The following is a 16,066-nucleotide window of genomic DNA, read 5'->3' on the forward strand; positions in this document are numbered from 1 at the left end:
ACAAAAGGATGAGATGAAATTAATGTCTCCCTCTAAGAAACTGTTTTGTGGCAATGTGATTAAATTTCACCTAAATCATTGCTCTAGAACCCCGTTCTCGAGGGCATGATGTCCAGAGCTGGGATGCAACCATACCCCTAGTTTGTCTCTTTCCATCCTTCGTTTTAGTTATCTTTTGCCTCTGAGATTAACTTTACTACATTGACAACAATTCATTCGACAAAAAACTAAAAGAAGCTGTAAAGAAACTGTAAGAAACTCCCAACACAAAAATCTACCAATCCAACGCAAAGTTCACAGGCCAAACCTCTCATCTTGGATTTTTCTTCGTTGAAACTTAAAATACAACAGAGCAAAAGGTACAAAACCAACAACGAGAACAACACTTCACCGTTTCTTCCCAGGGAGAGATCTCAGAGGAGCTCTCACGACGAACTCGTCGGCCACGGCGGGAGAATGGTAGACTCTCGCTGGGCCTCCACTATCTCAAGCAGCTCCTCCTCTTCGGATCCGAACGCGGCGGCGAGTTCGGGCCCGGCCAAGGCCCGCAGAACCGACCCGGACCCGGCAAGAAACTGCGGCCGGTTCTTCTTCCCCGAGCTCGCAAACCCGAAGAACTCCATCGCCCCGCTACGCGCCGCCACGTGGCACATGGGGAAGAACCGCGGCGCCCAGAACGCGTCCCCTTCTCTCACCTCCGCCTTCATCGCCGCCGTTCCGTTCGGGAACACGACGTGCACGCTTCCCTCTCCGTTCAACACCACCCCGTACTCCGTCGCAACGGGGTTCACGTGCGGCGCCAGCATCGCCCCAGCCGTCAGATTAACCAGGAAGATCCCCACTCCGGCGCGCATCAACGGCTGATAATCCTCCTCCCCGACGGCCACGCTCCACCCGTAGTCGTTCTTGAAGTCGGGCGCTCTCTCGTAGAGATTGTAAGACTCGGGCGACGTTACTTTGCCTTTGTTTTCCTCCATCGCAGCCCAGCTACGTAACATCAAGCGAATTCTCTTCTTCTTCGCTTCCTCGGCGAAGATGATCGGCCCGCGGCCTCTCCGCATCACTGATTCGACCTCCTCGGACGAGATCTGCACCGTCGGATCAACCCGAGTGAATAATTCCATCGAATAATGAATAATTCGACAGTTTCTTACGTTGAAGGCGGCGGCGAGAGTTTGCTTGTCGAATCCGGCGAGAACGGAGGCCGGGTTGGAGCCGCCGGCGATGAAGGAAGACTGTAACGGGTGAAGAGTTGAGCTGTTTTGGTGGAGTTTTAAGAGGAATTGAGACTGGTTTGAAGAACTCACTTGAAACTCGCCGAGTCCGAGAGTGTCTGCGGTGGAGATACTGGCGATGATGTGGAGACGTTGGCCTTTGCCTGTGTTAGTCATGTAGAAGGTGGATCCTGATGGGATGACGTAGATATCCCCCGTTTTGAGCTTCTTCTCCTCCAGCCCGTCCTTGTACACCCACCCCACCTTCGCCTCTCCTGCTCATCATCCGCATCAATAACGATATCGATAGCAAGATAGATAGACAGATCGATATAGTCGATATAGATAGATAGATAGAAGTTAAGAAGTTAAGATAGCTAGATAGATGATAGATAGTCAGATAGCTAGATAGAGAGCGATATCTTGATAGATAGTTAGTTAGGTGGCTAACTAGATAGATAGAAAGAGAGGTTACAAGGTGTGGACGAAGAGATGACAAGTGATGTGGAGGGGGAGGGGGAGGGGGAGGGAGGGAGGGAGGGAGGGAGGGAGGGAGGTAGCTTACTAGATTGATTGAAAAAGATAGATGACAAGGTGTGGACAGAGAGATAACACGTATATGAAAATAACTAGCTAGCTAGCTATATAGAGAGCTAGCTAGATAAAGAGAGATAGATAGGTACATAATCGAGATAGATGGATAGCTAGCTAGCTAGACAAACAGATACAGAGATTGATAGAAAGATAGAGCGAGAGGTAGAAGTAAAAGTACAGATAGAAAGCTAGCAAATATATTGATAGATGTAAACAGAGAGAGATCGATTGCTAGCTAATCTATGAAAAGAGGTAGAGAGATGAAAAGTTGTGGATAGAGATATATCAAGGTTTGGAGAAAGAGAGATGACAAGGTGTGTAGAGAGAGAGATAACAAGGTGCGTAGTGATAGATGACAAGGTTTGAAGAGAGAGAAACGACAAGGTGTGTAGATAGAGAGATGATAAAGCTTGTCGAGAGAGATGGCAAGTTGTGGAGACAGATATGACAAGCAGTGGAGAGAGATGATAAAATTTGTAGAGAGAGATGTCAAGGTGTGGAGAGAGAGATGACATGGTTTGGAGACAGACATGACAAGCTAAGGAGAGAGAGATGACATGGGATTTAGAGAGAGATGACAATTTGTGTAGAGAGAGATGATAAAGTTTGTGGAGAGATATGGCGAGGTGTTGAGAGAGAGATGACAAGGTGTGGAGAGAGAGATGACAAGGTGTGCAGAGAGAGATGATAAGGTTTGGAGACAGACATGACAAGCTAAGGAGAGAGAGATGACATGGGATTTAGAGAGAGATGGCAAGGGATTTAGAGAGAGATGACAAGGCGTGTAGAGAAATGATGATAAAGTGCAGAGAGAGAGAGAGAGAGATGACAAAGTGTGCTGAGAGAAGATGATAAAGTGGGTAGAGAGAGGGATGACAAGGTATGCGCTGAAAGAGATGATTGAGTTTGTAGAGAGAGAGATGGCATGCCTCTCCGGATGAAGAGAGTCAAGGTGGCGTCCAAGTACTGTGGGACGTAGAGGCTGTTGGGCTCCATAGAGATGAAGCCCAAGTGCATGGGAGAAGGCGCGCCGGCCCAGCCCGAACCCTTCACCACGCGCACCTCCCCCGCCTCCGTCTTCACCACCTCTTTCCACTTCTCCAGAATAAACATTCGTCCCTCTTCTTCCGTCCCCCGCTCGTCCGCCGCCGCTACCGCAACCATGAGCAGGACGAAAAACAACGTCATCGTCAACCTAGACGTCATTTTCCTTTCTGTTTCTTCGTGCACCACGCTGTTGGGTTTAAGTAAGGGAGACGGAGAAGCCGGCCGAGAACGCGTGGAAGCCATGCAAGCAGAGCGAAAGCCCGTTGACATCTGGCCTATTTATAATCAGCCAACGTTGACTCAGTCCACGTCATCCGCTTAGGATGACGGTGACGATGACGGCAATTGTCTATGAATACCTGTTCCCAAGTTCTAATAATATAAGGGAACCCCACGTCCCAGACGTGACAGGACGGATGACGTGTGGGATGGACAGGAGCGTGACGAGCAGTTTGTCGCATCTCTCGTCCCGTCACACGTTTCAGGATTTTGAAACAACCCTACAGATATACATCCATCGTTCCGTCTTTGTTCACGGCATCCCCATCACAGGTGACTAAAATATACGAATAGTCATAAACATGAGTTGTCAGTCGTCTGGTAATAACTGTTTTTCTAAAAGGGAGACGGCGGAGGGACAGAGGACACCAAAGGGCTTGGCTGGATCATGGGGGCAATGCCGCTCTGCAGCGGCGAGATCTTGGGAGTCGTGGAAGGGCGAGGAGGGATGACACTAAAATTTTCATGCTTTAAATTTTTTCGTCACGAAGGCCATCCGTGATGCCAGTCCAGTCACGTCATCGTCCAAGACTGTCTGTCACTGTCACATCACCCATCACGTTTACGTCACTCACTGTCGCGGGACAAAAAAACAATATGACGTTTGTTGTTCCCTAGTTCTATTGTTCAATAAGTATGATCTTACTGATGGACAATTCCTAAGTATCTTGTTCATTCACCGCAAAGTATTTTGTTTATTTGTTCACAAAATATTCAACACAAATATTGTACCAATAGATTAATGAATTTCAAGACAGTGGTAATGAAACATACAATTTGCACAAATCTTTCCATTTTCTAATTGGACCCAATCCAATTCATCCGTAGAGCTATTTACTCCGAATTTCATCTCTCCGGGGCTTAATATTTTTCTCCAAATTTCAATGACTTTGTGAACAAAACATGGCGTATTTAAAAAATCTTCTAATTAAGTACACATTATAAACTCTAAGGCTGATGACGGATGACAGATGACGGCGAGATTTCGTCAACGGTGAATGATGGATGACGACTGCGGATCAATGATGACGTCACGTGGGGGGCGACTGAGAAACCGCCCGGTTTTCTGCGGCGGTTTTCCGTGCGAATATTAATGTGCTGCGCGGACACCAATGCGAGGATATCTGTCTGGGATTCGCATGGGTAGGCGAGCTGCTCTCTTCAGTCACCTAAATAGCGCCTGCGGGACAGCACACCGCCCCAGTTTACTCTTCCAAACTCCTCATTTTCCCAACCGTTCATCCCGCATCGGACGGTCGACAGCAATCTAAAACGAACTCCCGGGGGTTAATTAAAGCGAGCTTGAGCTAACAGTATTTCTAGGCGTAGCTTGCTTCGTGCATGCCGCTATTTCTCTCTCCATCTCTCTTTCTCTCTCTAGCTTCTCTGCATGCACGCCGGCTGCTCTCTCGAGTTCTTCGCCACTCTTCTCTTCCGATCTTGGCGATGGCCGATGCCTGCGGTTTGATGCTTGCGCGTTCTCTTTGGAGTCGACAATGTTGTGAGTTGTTCTTCGATCTCGTTTGGAGTTGAGTGATTCGATCTTGTTTGGAGTTTTTCTTCGGCTTGGAGTGGCGTTTTCGGTTCTGTGGAATGGGGCTGGATTCGAGGAGCTGCGTGAATGCTGAGTGCGGGAAGACGGACGCGGAAGAATGGCGGAGAGGATGGGCGTTGAGATCGGGTGGCTTCGCCAATCTTTGCGGTAACTGCGGGTAATGACTCTTGGATTCTTGTTCATGTGCTTCGTTTCCTAGTTAACCGTGGATTCTTGTTCTTGTATTGTTCTTGATTTACTGGAAGTTCCTGCTTCATTCTGGTTCGATGGAACTCTTTCTTACAAGTTTACATGTTTAATCCTTTGGTGTGAGTTTGTATTGTTCTCCTGAGTCGCCGCCACCTTCACTCGATTATCCCTTGAGATTAACTTTTGTGCGATCGGTTGAGTTTTATTGTGGATGAGACCATGGTCTTGACGAGTTTCATGTTATCAATACACCGGAGGTTTAAACAAGCAAAGCTTGTGTTATCATCTTGTGGCTCTTCAGAATTTACCTGTAGTGACTTATCTCTCTGTCAACTGTTGAAACTTCAATTGGAGTTTCGTTCTGAAGCCTGTGGTCTCACCAATAGGATCACCAATTTGAGCCCTATGGTATTTTTTGCTTACTCCAAAACGAAAAGAAACAGTCATGTGCTGCAATTGGCGGATCTTTTCGCCGTGCTGTGATAAATTCGGTACTAGTCTGCGACCCAGGAGTACCAGATCCTGCAGATAATTCTATCTTCCAATAATTTTAAGTTACTCTGGGCTTTCCATCTGACTTTATCTTGGCAAGTGTTTTTCTAGGATTGCTTTGTTGAGTTATTTTTTGGTATTTTTGCTAGGATGGCTTATGAAAAGTCAGTTTTCTGTGACGTGTTCCATCTTAAAGAATCTGGTTGGCGGGAATGCAATCGTTGTGGCAAGGTAATAAGTTTGCTACACATTTCGATCTGTCACATAGTACTTATATGTCTAATGCAATCCTAAAAAACTCATTTGCAGCGTCTACATTGTGGATGTGTTTCTTCGACTTCTATTATTGTGCTGCTTGATAATGGAGGAGTGGAATGCCTTGACTGCGCAAAAAATGCTGATTTTAACGCGGTAAATTATTTATATTCAGCCGTAAAAATGTTCTTCGCATTCATCTAAAGTTTCTTGATATTAAATTCGAACCATAAAAAGGATAGATAATCATGATTGACCTGGAAATAGATGGAAAAGGATAGATAATCGTCATTATTTATATTGTTATCTTTTCTGATCACAAGCTTGTTGTTTACTTGCTTTTTTAATAGTGTTTTATGTATCCAGGAGAATGTTGATTGTTGTTTACTTGCTCTATTTATTGCCAGATAATAGGACACAATCAGTTAAATAAAGCACGCTAGCACCATCTTTCCACTGACCTTATTCCCTTTCTAGCTGTTCCTCTGCATTGAATATTGTCGAGTTTGTTAATCTGTTCATCTTTGTGAATTTTATTTTTATTTTTTTCCTTAGTTTTTTAGATTTGCTTCCATTTTTCAGGTCGCCGTATAACTTTTTTTGTTCGTGTCAAAGTATGTTTTATGCACTTTCTCTGTAACCTAATAAATCTAATATTCTCATAAAAATATGGCGCATTGTAGGCATGTTATCCTAGGGTTCTGTTACATTTCTACTGGAATTGGCGCTTATTAATGATTCTTTTACAACTCACATTTTCGGCCATGCATCTCTAGGCTCATTCCGAGGTTTTCCTGGATTCATTCCCGCACTTATCTACAATGTCCGTAAGAGCCTCCCACAAAATTACACCTAATCGTTGGTCATCATTAACCGAAGGTGATAAACTTCTTCTGGAAATCTGCGTGGTATTTTATTTTTCTTGATCGACACTCACCATTATGCTAAACTCCATGCAGGAACTATTGACTTTCAAAGGCAGAGAAATGTCCCTGCTATGGAAGCACCTGATTCAAATGGCTCATTGAATCACATGAAACGAGAAGACATTATTCTTTCTGTTCGTGACCTGGGACTATCTAACTTCCCCATATTAAATCAAGCAGGCAGTTGTACCAAAATTCATTCTTGGAAAGAAGTCAGAAGTTTTGAAACAATAGACCTTGGCTGCTTGGGTATCAGTTTGGGGACATCATCCCACCATGTTCAAAAGACTCAACCCAAATCTCATGAGTCTAATCCTCCGCGGTGTGCGGAGGCGTCAACAGAGTCATTCTCCCATTTGAGAATGACAAAGCCGCCTGCCGAAGGACGAAGCCGGAGTAACTTGCTTCCACGCTATTGGCCGCGAATAACTGAACAAGAACTTAAGCAGATTTCTGGAGAGTATCCAAAATGCGTTCTTTTGATTTCTTAGCTATTTTTATATACAATCGCCTAGTCATGAGTTCATGGTCAGTGGGTTCAGCATCACTATATTCCATAATGAAAATGGTCATGATGATGACACACTTAATCTCAAAGGCCAGTACAACAGGCGATACCATAGTCGGGACCAGATAATTATAAATTTGCTTATCATTATCGTTATTGTCATCAGTGTCCGATTTCATTTTTGGTTGCTGTTTATGATTAGCATTATCGTTATTGTTATCAGCATCCGATACCATTTTTGGTTGCTGTTTATGATTATCGTTATTGTTATTGTTATCAGTGTCCTATACAAACCCAAGTGGCTAGTGATCCTTAATTAATTTCATTTAAGCTCAAACTCAATTATCGTGCCATTGTTTGATAAGGTTCTCAGTGCCAGTGATGCTGGGCGAATTGGGCGTCTAGTCCTTCCTAAAGCTTGTGCGGAGGTACACTCCTTGCTTGATTCGTTGACATAACAATTATTTAAATTTCTGATGGCTATGCTCTTTTTGTGGGAATAATATAGGCATATCTTCCACCGATATCTCAACCTGAAGGTCTTCCTTTGAGGATTCAGGACGCCAAAGGAAGAGACTGGGTATTTCAGTTCAGATTCTGGCCAAATAATAACAGTAGAATGTACGTTCTGGAAGGGGTGACATCATGCATACAGTCCATGCAATTACAAGCAGGAGACACAGGTATTTTGAGGCTTCATGCATACAGTCCATGCCATTACGTCGATAGATATTTATGGTATTTGGTGGTGACTTTTGCTTCATGTTTTACTTTGGACAGAAATTGTGGTATGAAATATTCACGAGTCATACTGATCTTGTTTACAGGAGAGTAATTTGGGAAAAAGAATTTCTGCATTTTGATTTAGAAATGCTGTTTACAATGTAGATAAAAGTTTGATGATTCGATGCTTTCATTAGCATCATAGATATTCGAGACTCAACATTTCTGCTTGCAAGTTTTAGTTTACTGGGTCTGAACTACTAGTGACGTGAAAATGTCGTACAATCAACCTGAACTTTTCCGCAGATAAACTTTCAGAAAAATGAATGTTGCATGCTAGTTTAGAAGATCAATTTTACCCAAAAAACTTGATTTTGATGATTTCACACGTAAAATTATTAAATTGTCTAAAGATCTGTTTTGCACGCCCCTTGGATGGTTAGTCTCATGTTTGATCGGGTTCTTTGCAATCTCCTTGTAGTGACTTTCAGCCGTATCGAACCTGAGGGAAAACTCCTAATGGGATTCAGAAAAGCGACAAATTCTCTTCCTTCACAGGTGCGATGGGTAATCTTCTCAGTAACAAAAAAATGTCTTTTATGCCCAAAATCAACAATTGATAGGTAATTTTGAATACAAACTTTCATCACGGAGCTTATGTGAATCACAGGTTCCTGAAAACTAACCGTTGTACCCTATGGGGAGGCATCTGTTTGTCTTTATGTGACCCTCTTGTTCTCAACGAAAATGTCTATTGTTGCTCATTTTGTCTCTAGTTTGGTTCCCTAGCTGGATCTTAAGATGGTATCAGAGCAACTCATGTGTTCGATTGTCGCTGCTATTTTCTCCAACAACTTATTGCTGGAGACTATCTACTACTATCATTCCCCATGCTGTGCTCTGCCGACAATAAATGTGCAACACTTGGCATTTTCATTGAGAATAGCAGTGACGCCTCCCCATAGGGTACAACAGCTAGTTTTCAGGAGCAACTGATTCACACGTTCTCCGTAATGACACTTATAAAAATATTTCTTCAAATATTTCCATAATTGCATTGAGTCGACTCTTTTCTTCCCATTAAATTTTTGAATATCATATTTCAAGCAGGATTCGCCGCTGTCGGCCTTTGCTAATGGCAAAGAAAGCTTCCTCGCTGGGGTCATTGAAAGACTTCAAAGTGTAAGCATTTAATCATTCTTCCCGTCACTATGGTCCAGTTCCTGGCCCAATGATTTCGAGTTCTATTTAATTTTCAGCCATCCCATGCACCTGTGAAGAGAAGAAGCCGCAATATCACCTCCAAGAGGAAGAGATTGCGTATGGAGTGTGAGGATGCTCTAGATCTGAAGGTCACCTGGGAAGAAGCGCAGGAGTTGCTTCATGCGCCTCCCAATTCTGCACCTAGTATTGTTGTGATTGACGATTACGAATTCGAAGAATACGAAGTAATGTCTCCATTGGACGCAAAAAGAACTAGGAAATTTCTTCAATTTTACTTGTATAACCCTTTTTTTTTTTGCGTAGGAACCTCCAGTTTTAGGAAAAAAGACTATTTTCAGTACTAGGACATCTGGGTATTCTTTTGTGGAGTGCCTTAATTAGGCCAGGGGTTAAGCCATTGCATTGATTAATAGCGCTGGTTGTTTTTCCAGGGGAACTGATCAATGGGTTCAATGCGATGATTGCCATAAATTACGCAGGCTGCCGGCGGATGCAGTTGTTCTCTCCAAGTGGGTGTGCAGTGAAAACTTTTGGGACCCAGAACGGTAAGTCATGCCCTCATGTCATGTGCATCTGTCAATAAATCCTATATGAATTCAAATAGGGATTTCCTCCAAATCATTGGTATGGCTATCAGAATTGTGAGATTTTTCTGTATAAAACAAGTATCTGATGATCCATTTTTAACTAGCTAGACCAGAAATCTGTTGACAGGAGCAAGTGATTGAGTTCAATAGTTCCTCATCTACCATATCGATATCGAGTGTACGATGGGGATGATGTTGATGACTTTTTGCCATTATCCTCATCATTGTTATCTATCAGTTGATAGTGAATAGTCGTCGTCATTCCTCCAAGCTCAAACATGGATGAAGATGAGGGTGATAAGATTTGAGGATGACAATAACAACAATGAATTCGTCATCTCCTGCCAACCCTTGTTCAGTATTGATGATGAAGAGCAGAGGATGAATATGAGAATGAAAAATTCGTCATAAACAGCATCCTCGTCGTATTACCATCGATGAAAATTTCATCATCCATGGATAACGATGAGGACAGGCAAGTTAGTCATCATCAGCCAACCCATACTTGAAAGAGCAACAACTCTATTTTTTTTTAAAGTGAGATTGACATTTTTTATCCAAACCATTTCCTCTTATATTTTTTCCTGCCGATAATTCGTCCAACTCCCTCATTCAACATCTGAATTTCAGATCCTCCTGCGCCAACCCCAGCGAGTTGGTTGAAAAAGACTTTCGAGATCTTCTTCTGCAGAGTGCAGGCACGAAATGATGTCTCTGCCGAAGATTGAATTGATAAACTTCAACATCAGATTATCTCTTGTTATTATTCTAAGCCATCAAACCTTCCCATCAACTTCTGTTAATCTTCTTCAGACTTGAGGAGGAAGCACTCGGCAGAGGAAGCCGCCGGGCTAAATACCCTCGCGGCCACGGCTCTACTGGGAGACGACACCGGCCAAGCAGCCCTCGCCGCTGCCGCGACCACAAGGCACCCACGCCACCGCTTAGGCTGCTCCTGCATTGTCTGTATTCAGCCCCCGAGCGGCAAGGGCCCGAAGCACAAACTGAACTGCTTCTGCAACGTCTGCATCACGGTCCGCCGCAGGTTTAAGACACTAATGCTGAGGAAAAAGAAGCGGCAGCGCGAGCAGTTGCCAGATCCCTGCTCCTCCAGTCTGTGTTCCACTGCTCCCCCTTCCGAGCTCGCCGAGATCGACTTGAATTCTCAGCCAGAGAGAGGCGGCAACGGCCGATCCCATATGCTCTATGAATGCCGTGCAAGCTCCAGCTCCGGCTCCGGCTCCTACCCGACGGGCCTACGGTCGTCAGTGAAGAGTGGCGGTTGTGGTGGCGGCGGTAGCAGTGACGACTGGCTAGAGTTTTGCTCCCATGAGATTGACGAGGACGATTTCTCCAAAGATGGAATAGATTAGGATCCACATATCATCTGTATCCGAAAAACTTGGTGTTAGTGGTGAGGATTAATGTATATGTATATTTTTTGCTTGGATGTTAACAGTGATGACAGAATTTAGGGTTGGATAGGTGACATCATGTGCTTGGAGGTGAGAGGAGGAATAATGGTTATCCTTTTTGGCTTCTCCCTAAATTATGTTAGTGATCCCTCATGGAGGTCTCTTCAAATTTAGAAGTGTGAATTCATGAAGTGATCTAATGTGTTTTGGAAGATGCAGTTATCTTAATTCACAGTGTCACAATATGATGTATTTTTAAGAACATTTATTAGGAACAGATAGTAGATTGGTATTTTCGGGTTTGGAACTGGCAAAATAATGTGAGTGATCCCTCATGGAGGTCTCTTCAATTTTAGAAATGTGAATTCATGAAGTGATCTAATGTGTTTTGGAAGATGCAGTTATCTTAATTCCCAGTGTCACAATAAGACATATTTTTGAGAACATGTATTAGGAACAGAGAGTAGATTAACATTTTTGGATTTGGAACTGGCTAATACCGCAGTAACTGAGAACCTGTAGCAATTATATATTTTGATTTCCCTTGGTTACAGATATCAAGAATGATTATCGTGTGACATGCTTAAGATGATATCCATTAGAAGAGAAAATGTATTTACTATAAAGATGGTTGAGAGTAGTGCATACTATCATTTGCTATATTTTTATTTAAGTAGATAGTCATGGGCCACTTTAATATGGAAGGTACCAATATAACAGAACGTTATTTCAGAAAATATTATAGTGTATTGTCCCAAATAAGGTTGATGTTATATTTTCCAATAATGAAAAATGGCCAAATCACTATTATCATCATATACCTGTTCCTTTAATTGTGCAACAAAGTTTCTAATGAATTGTCTTCATGACAAGTCCACATTATGGGTATATTCGTTGATTTAACTCTAACATTATATATATTTCCATCAGCCTACCATAAAATTAATAATGGGTATGTAAGAGCTGACCTTAAACGAGATAGAAAAATAATTTCTTAATTAAGTTAGGAATAGAAAATTTGAAAAAAGTAAGTTAGACAAAAAGTAGGAGAATGCGCCAGAGAGTGAAGGTTGCAACATTGCATTGCAACAAGAGATTAGAGGGGTGACAGTAAGTGCTAAAGAAATATGTCATGATATATAAGAAAAAAAGGGATGGACGATAAGGAGATATGTAATATTTATATCCCTGTTGGTCTTGGTTACTCGGCATTCCCAATGCCTTACTACTTGTAGCCCTATCAGAAAGAAATCTGGAGGACCACACTACCAAAATCAAGTCTAGGATACAATATGTATGTAAACTAAATCATTCTTCAAGATTTTAAACTAATCAAACTTGACATGACTGTTCAGATAATAAGGTCAATGATCATACACATTGATTATCTGTAACGAGTGTCTTAGATATATTTTATAGATAAGTATTACCCAGTAAATATTTATTTTTCATGAAAAATATACTTTTGAAAGTTATACCTTCTAAATGTTGAATTACTGGAATGTTTTAGATTCAAACTTGACAAGTTATTGAAGTTTCTTTCCCGAATGCTTTATGGAAGATAAATTAAAATTTAATGTAATATAACTTTTAAGGGATGGAATTATGTCAGCTAATAATTTCATTTAGTCCCATGCATAAAAAAATGAAATGACCATTCACACAATGGACTTATAGTCATAATTGTCAAATGGTAATCATAACATAGAATAAAATAATAAAGTGAAAATTGAGATAAATTTGAAAGAAAAAATTACCAGTGACCACACGTTGATTGGGTGATATGTATCTTGCAGACTGGATGCAAAAATAAATATACATTGAGTGTTTGGGAAATCAGTCCTATTTCCAGGATGCTCTCTTCTTCCATTATCTGCTTCTTGAACTACATCTGATAAAACAAAGCTATAAAGATTAACTAAGAACTAATAAATTTTTTTACCGGACCAGAAATTTTTTTTAGTGTACCATTCAAGTTATATTAGGTATTAGTTTGTGTTCTTTTATGGTGAATGAGAAAAGAATTGATTATTAAATACTCGTGATGTAATTTGGTAAATCATCACATTCAAATCTAATCTTCAGGGAAAAGGAACTATAAGGAGAATAAAAAATACAACAATAATACTATATGTAAAATAGTGTTTATAGTGAACATATTAATATATATTTTTCTAATTTCAAGCACTAATATCAGCACACCAATGTACCAGATACCATTACAACTCGGGAGTTAAGCGTGCTTGGGCAAGAGCAGTACCAGGATGGATGACTGCCTGTGAAGTCCTCGTTGGTGACCACAGCATGGGCATGTGATCACAGTTCAAAATTTCAAAAAAATAAATTTCTAATTTCAATTTTATATTCCTGGACCAACACTCACTACTTGTCTCACTTTGACACAAAGCGTTTACCCTGGTTTGCTAAGATCTTGGACGAAATTTAACCAGAAAACCAAAAGAACATCTTCATCAAAATATTTGAGTTCAAAGCGGAATAAAACTACTGAGAAGCAATTAAGTATGCTACAATACAAGATTGCAGATGGATTTAATTTTCGTGTTGTTTAAAGTTTTACAAAGTTATTTAATAGCAGTAGCATCAGAAAGTTGTGATTGAATTTTTTAAAGCTGTAAATCTATTCAAAAGAACTATATAGGATACTGCAAACAGTTTTTGGCAAAGCAGATAAAAAGTCAACACTAGAAAGTTTCAAAACTGAATTGAATTTCAGAGAAATCTCAGATTCAAGATTTAATACTGTAGATAATTACAAAATGAGAGATGTTAACTTATCTGCTGTGAAAATGTGTAGAGATATTCAATGTACTCTTATGTAGGAAATTTCAGAGTGAGAGAAAAAGGTCACTAATGTTCTCTATTCTCAATTTTTTACTATTGTAAGTTTAGAGAAATAATTTCATTTCAAAACAGTTGATAGTTCCAGAGTTTAATAATTTTTAGTTCAGTAAAGAAACACAAAGATATTAACTCCTCAAGATTGAATAATGACTGACATGAATCAAGAATTTCAGAGTATATAGCTTAACATAAAATTTGAATTATGGACTGAAAATTTTTGATGAATTTCCCAAAAATTCCAAAAAAAAAGGTACAGTCAGACTGATAATAAATTTTCTAAAATGAAAATGCTTGAACTATGTCAGGATCAACCAATGATGGGAATCTTTGAAACTTGAATGTGATGGCTTTGCAGAGAGCTCTCATTAGATATTTCAATTCATGAGAAATAATCGTAATTCACCAATGTGGTACAGACCTGCAGCTTCCAGAGAGATACTGGTCGTTCAAGAAAAATGCTAAGATATCATCTAGATCGTTCAGGAATAATGCTAGAAATATTAGAAGGACACTGAGTAATATTTACAGAGAAGCATAACATTCAGTTAGATTTTCAGTGATATGAATGGTGTATTCAGGAAGAGTTTCAACCAATCAGTAGGATGTTCAGAAGAATTTCAGAAAGATCTATGTCGTTCAAAAGCTATAGCAGAAAGGATAGAGATATCATTCTTTTTTTGAATAGCCAACTAGAGAGAGCTCGGTGGTTCAGATAAATAGCAGAAGAGATCCTTTAGAGAGAGTGGCTTTGCAATCCATATTGTGAACCAGAAAAAATAATACCAAACCAGCAGATCATCCGTTGGAGCAAAAAGTGTAAGATCATGAAATAAAATGTTCTTCCTTATAACATCAAATTATATGAATAAAATTATGCTTTTATACTTCATTTGTACCACATATTTAGATTTGCACTGGCATCATTCACCATTTTAAGGATGAAATGAGAAATTTGTGATATAATTTTCCTAAACTCTATCTTTATATTTTTATTGAATTTTGAGACTAATCCCAATTGACTCCTTAGAGTCAAGTGGATTTATCACATCTTCCTGGAGTTATATTCAGAGAACAAGACTTAGGAAAATATAATGGTTAATTTGGAATGACAATGGGAGGAAAGTATAAACCTAAGCCATCTCATAGATAATAAGAAGAAACCAAATACATCAGAAGCCCATTCAAACCTACTTCTAGACCAGGTCAACTGAAGGCAAGAATTGTGGAACTAGCCCAATTTGAGTTTAAAAGGGCTTTTTTCAAATCTAGGAAAGAGGAAATGTGGATCTAGGGTGGAAATCAAGTAATCTTAGCCCTCCAGACCCTTGGAATTAAATCCAATGGCTTGTAGAGCTAGGGCACTTCTATTCTTCTACCCTCTCTTTATATCTGATATTGAATTTCTGCTCAGATTCCTTTGATCCATTTTTGCTCTACAAGAATGTGGGAAAGAGATTTCAGGGTGACCAAGATTCTTGAAGAAATTGCACCACCTGACCCTTGAGGGAAGTTATAAAAAGGTTTGTGTGATCTCATAAATATTTGATTCAAAGTTTCTCGACATTTTATCTATAAAAATATCCCACAGGATAGCCTAAACCTCAAGCTTTCCAACGCATCAAATGACACTAAAAACATCTCTTGTAGCAAAAGTTTCTACTGCAATTTCAACGTGGGAAGGGTGGCCTAAGGTTCTATTTGTCCTTAAATTCATGGGGGACCATTCCGGAGATCAAGCCGAAGCACGAGACGATCCCAGAACCGTACGTGAACAGCCGCGTCGGGAAGCTAGAGCCGACGCAAAGGACCCAGAATTCAAGTACACGGCTTGAAGGCGGTCCCCTGAAGACTTTTCCCTTTATTGCATTTTCGTTTCGTGCATGAAGCTATGTTTGTGTTTATTTAGGGAGGCCTTCATGTTTCTGGGGCCCCTCTCATCTGTTTTGGACCTTATTTAGGCCTCATTAGGGGAAAACACCCTTAATTCGGTGAAATCCCCTAATTACCAGCCTGCCACTAGAGCAACCCCTCTCCCTCTATGAAAGGGGAAGAGACGCCCAATTTGGAGCAGTGAAGTTAATTTGAATTTACCTTGTTCTCGTGAGACTGTCTTTTTCCAGGTCGTGTTCCTCACCTTGGAGTCGATCGCCGCCACCCCACAGCCAAAAGAAGCACCCCACGTTAACGCCGCGACAT

General features: G+C 40.9%; 2 protein-coding genes across 2 annotated transcripts; one reads left to right on the top strand and one right to left on the bottom strand.

Moving 5' to 3' along the window:
- Nucleotides 1-303: 303 nt before the first annotated feature.
- On the bottom strand, nt 304-2,996 carry LOC144707115 (vicilin-like seed storage protein At2g28490). Its single transcript, XM_078580235.1, has 4 exons — nt 2,738-2,996; nt 1,308-1,489; nt 1,155-1,235; nt 304-1,088 (listed from the first exon to the last, which is right to left on the bottom strand). Exons 1-4 carry the CDS (start codon nt 2,994-2,996, stop codon nt 426-428), a joined length of 1,185 nt encoding a protein of 394 aa, XP_078436361.1. The 3' UTR covers nt 304-425.
- Nucleotides 2,997-4,427: 1,431 nt separating this feature from the next.
- On the top strand, nt 4,428-11,077 carry LOC144706844 (B3 domain-containing protein Os07g0679700-like). The gene is made up of 14 exons (XM_078579907.1): nt 4,428-4,846; nt 5,520-5,601; nt 5,680-5,781; nt 6,402-6,504; nt 6,585-7,011; nt 7,391-7,487; nt 7,568-7,742; nt 8,264-8,349; nt 8,893-8,964; nt 9,042-9,230; nt 9,310-9,359; nt 9,438-9,551; nt 10,224-10,291; nt 10,407-11,077. The coding sequence occupies exons 1-14, from the start codon at nt 4,728-4,730 to the stop codon at nt 10,964-10,966; spliced, it is 2,244 nt and encodes a 747-aa protein (XP_078436033.1). The 5' UTR covers nt 4,428-4,727; the 3' UTR covers nt 10,967-11,077.
- Nucleotides 11,078-16,066: the final 4,989 nt, after the last annotated feature.

The sequence above is a fragment of the Wolffia australiana genome, chromosome 8 (genome assembly GCF_029677425.1).
Source record: "Wolffia australiana isolate 7733 chromosome 8, ASM2967742v1".
NCBI lineage: Eukaryota > Viridiplantae > Streptophyta > Magnoliopsida > Alismatales > Araceae > Wolffia > Wolffia australiana.

What these genes read in the sequence shown, in the direction of transcription:
- LOC144707115 (XM_078580235.1), bottom strand. Translation starts at nt 2,996, where the DNA reads ATGACGTTGTTTTTCGTCCTGCTCATGGTTGCGGTAGCGGCGGCGGAC. An exon ending in GACTCTCTTCATCCGGAGAG is followed by an intron (nt 1,490 to 2,737) that starts GCATGCCATCTC and finishes GATGATGAGCAG; the next exon opens with GAGAGGCGAAGGTGGGGTGG. An exon ending in TCGGACTCGGCGAGTTTCAA is followed by an intron (nt 1,236 to 1,307) that starts GTGAGTTCTTCA and finishes CACCCGTTACAG; the next exon opens with TCTTCCTTCATCGCCGGCGG.
- LOC144706844 (XM_078579907.1), top strand. Translation starts at nt 4,728, where the DNA reads ATGGGGCTGGATTCGAGGAGCTGCGTGAATGCTGAGTGCGGGAAGACG. An exon ending in ATTACAAGCAGGAGACACAG is followed by an intron (nt 7,743 to 8,263) that starts GTATTTTGAGGC and finishes ATCTCCTTGTAG; the next exon opens with TGACTTTCAGCCGTATCGAA. An exon ending in TTCCTTCACAGGTGCGATGG is followed by an intron (nt 8,350 to 8,892) that starts GTAATCTTCTCA and finishes TATTTCAAGCAG; the next exon opens with GATTCGCCGCTGTCGGCCTT.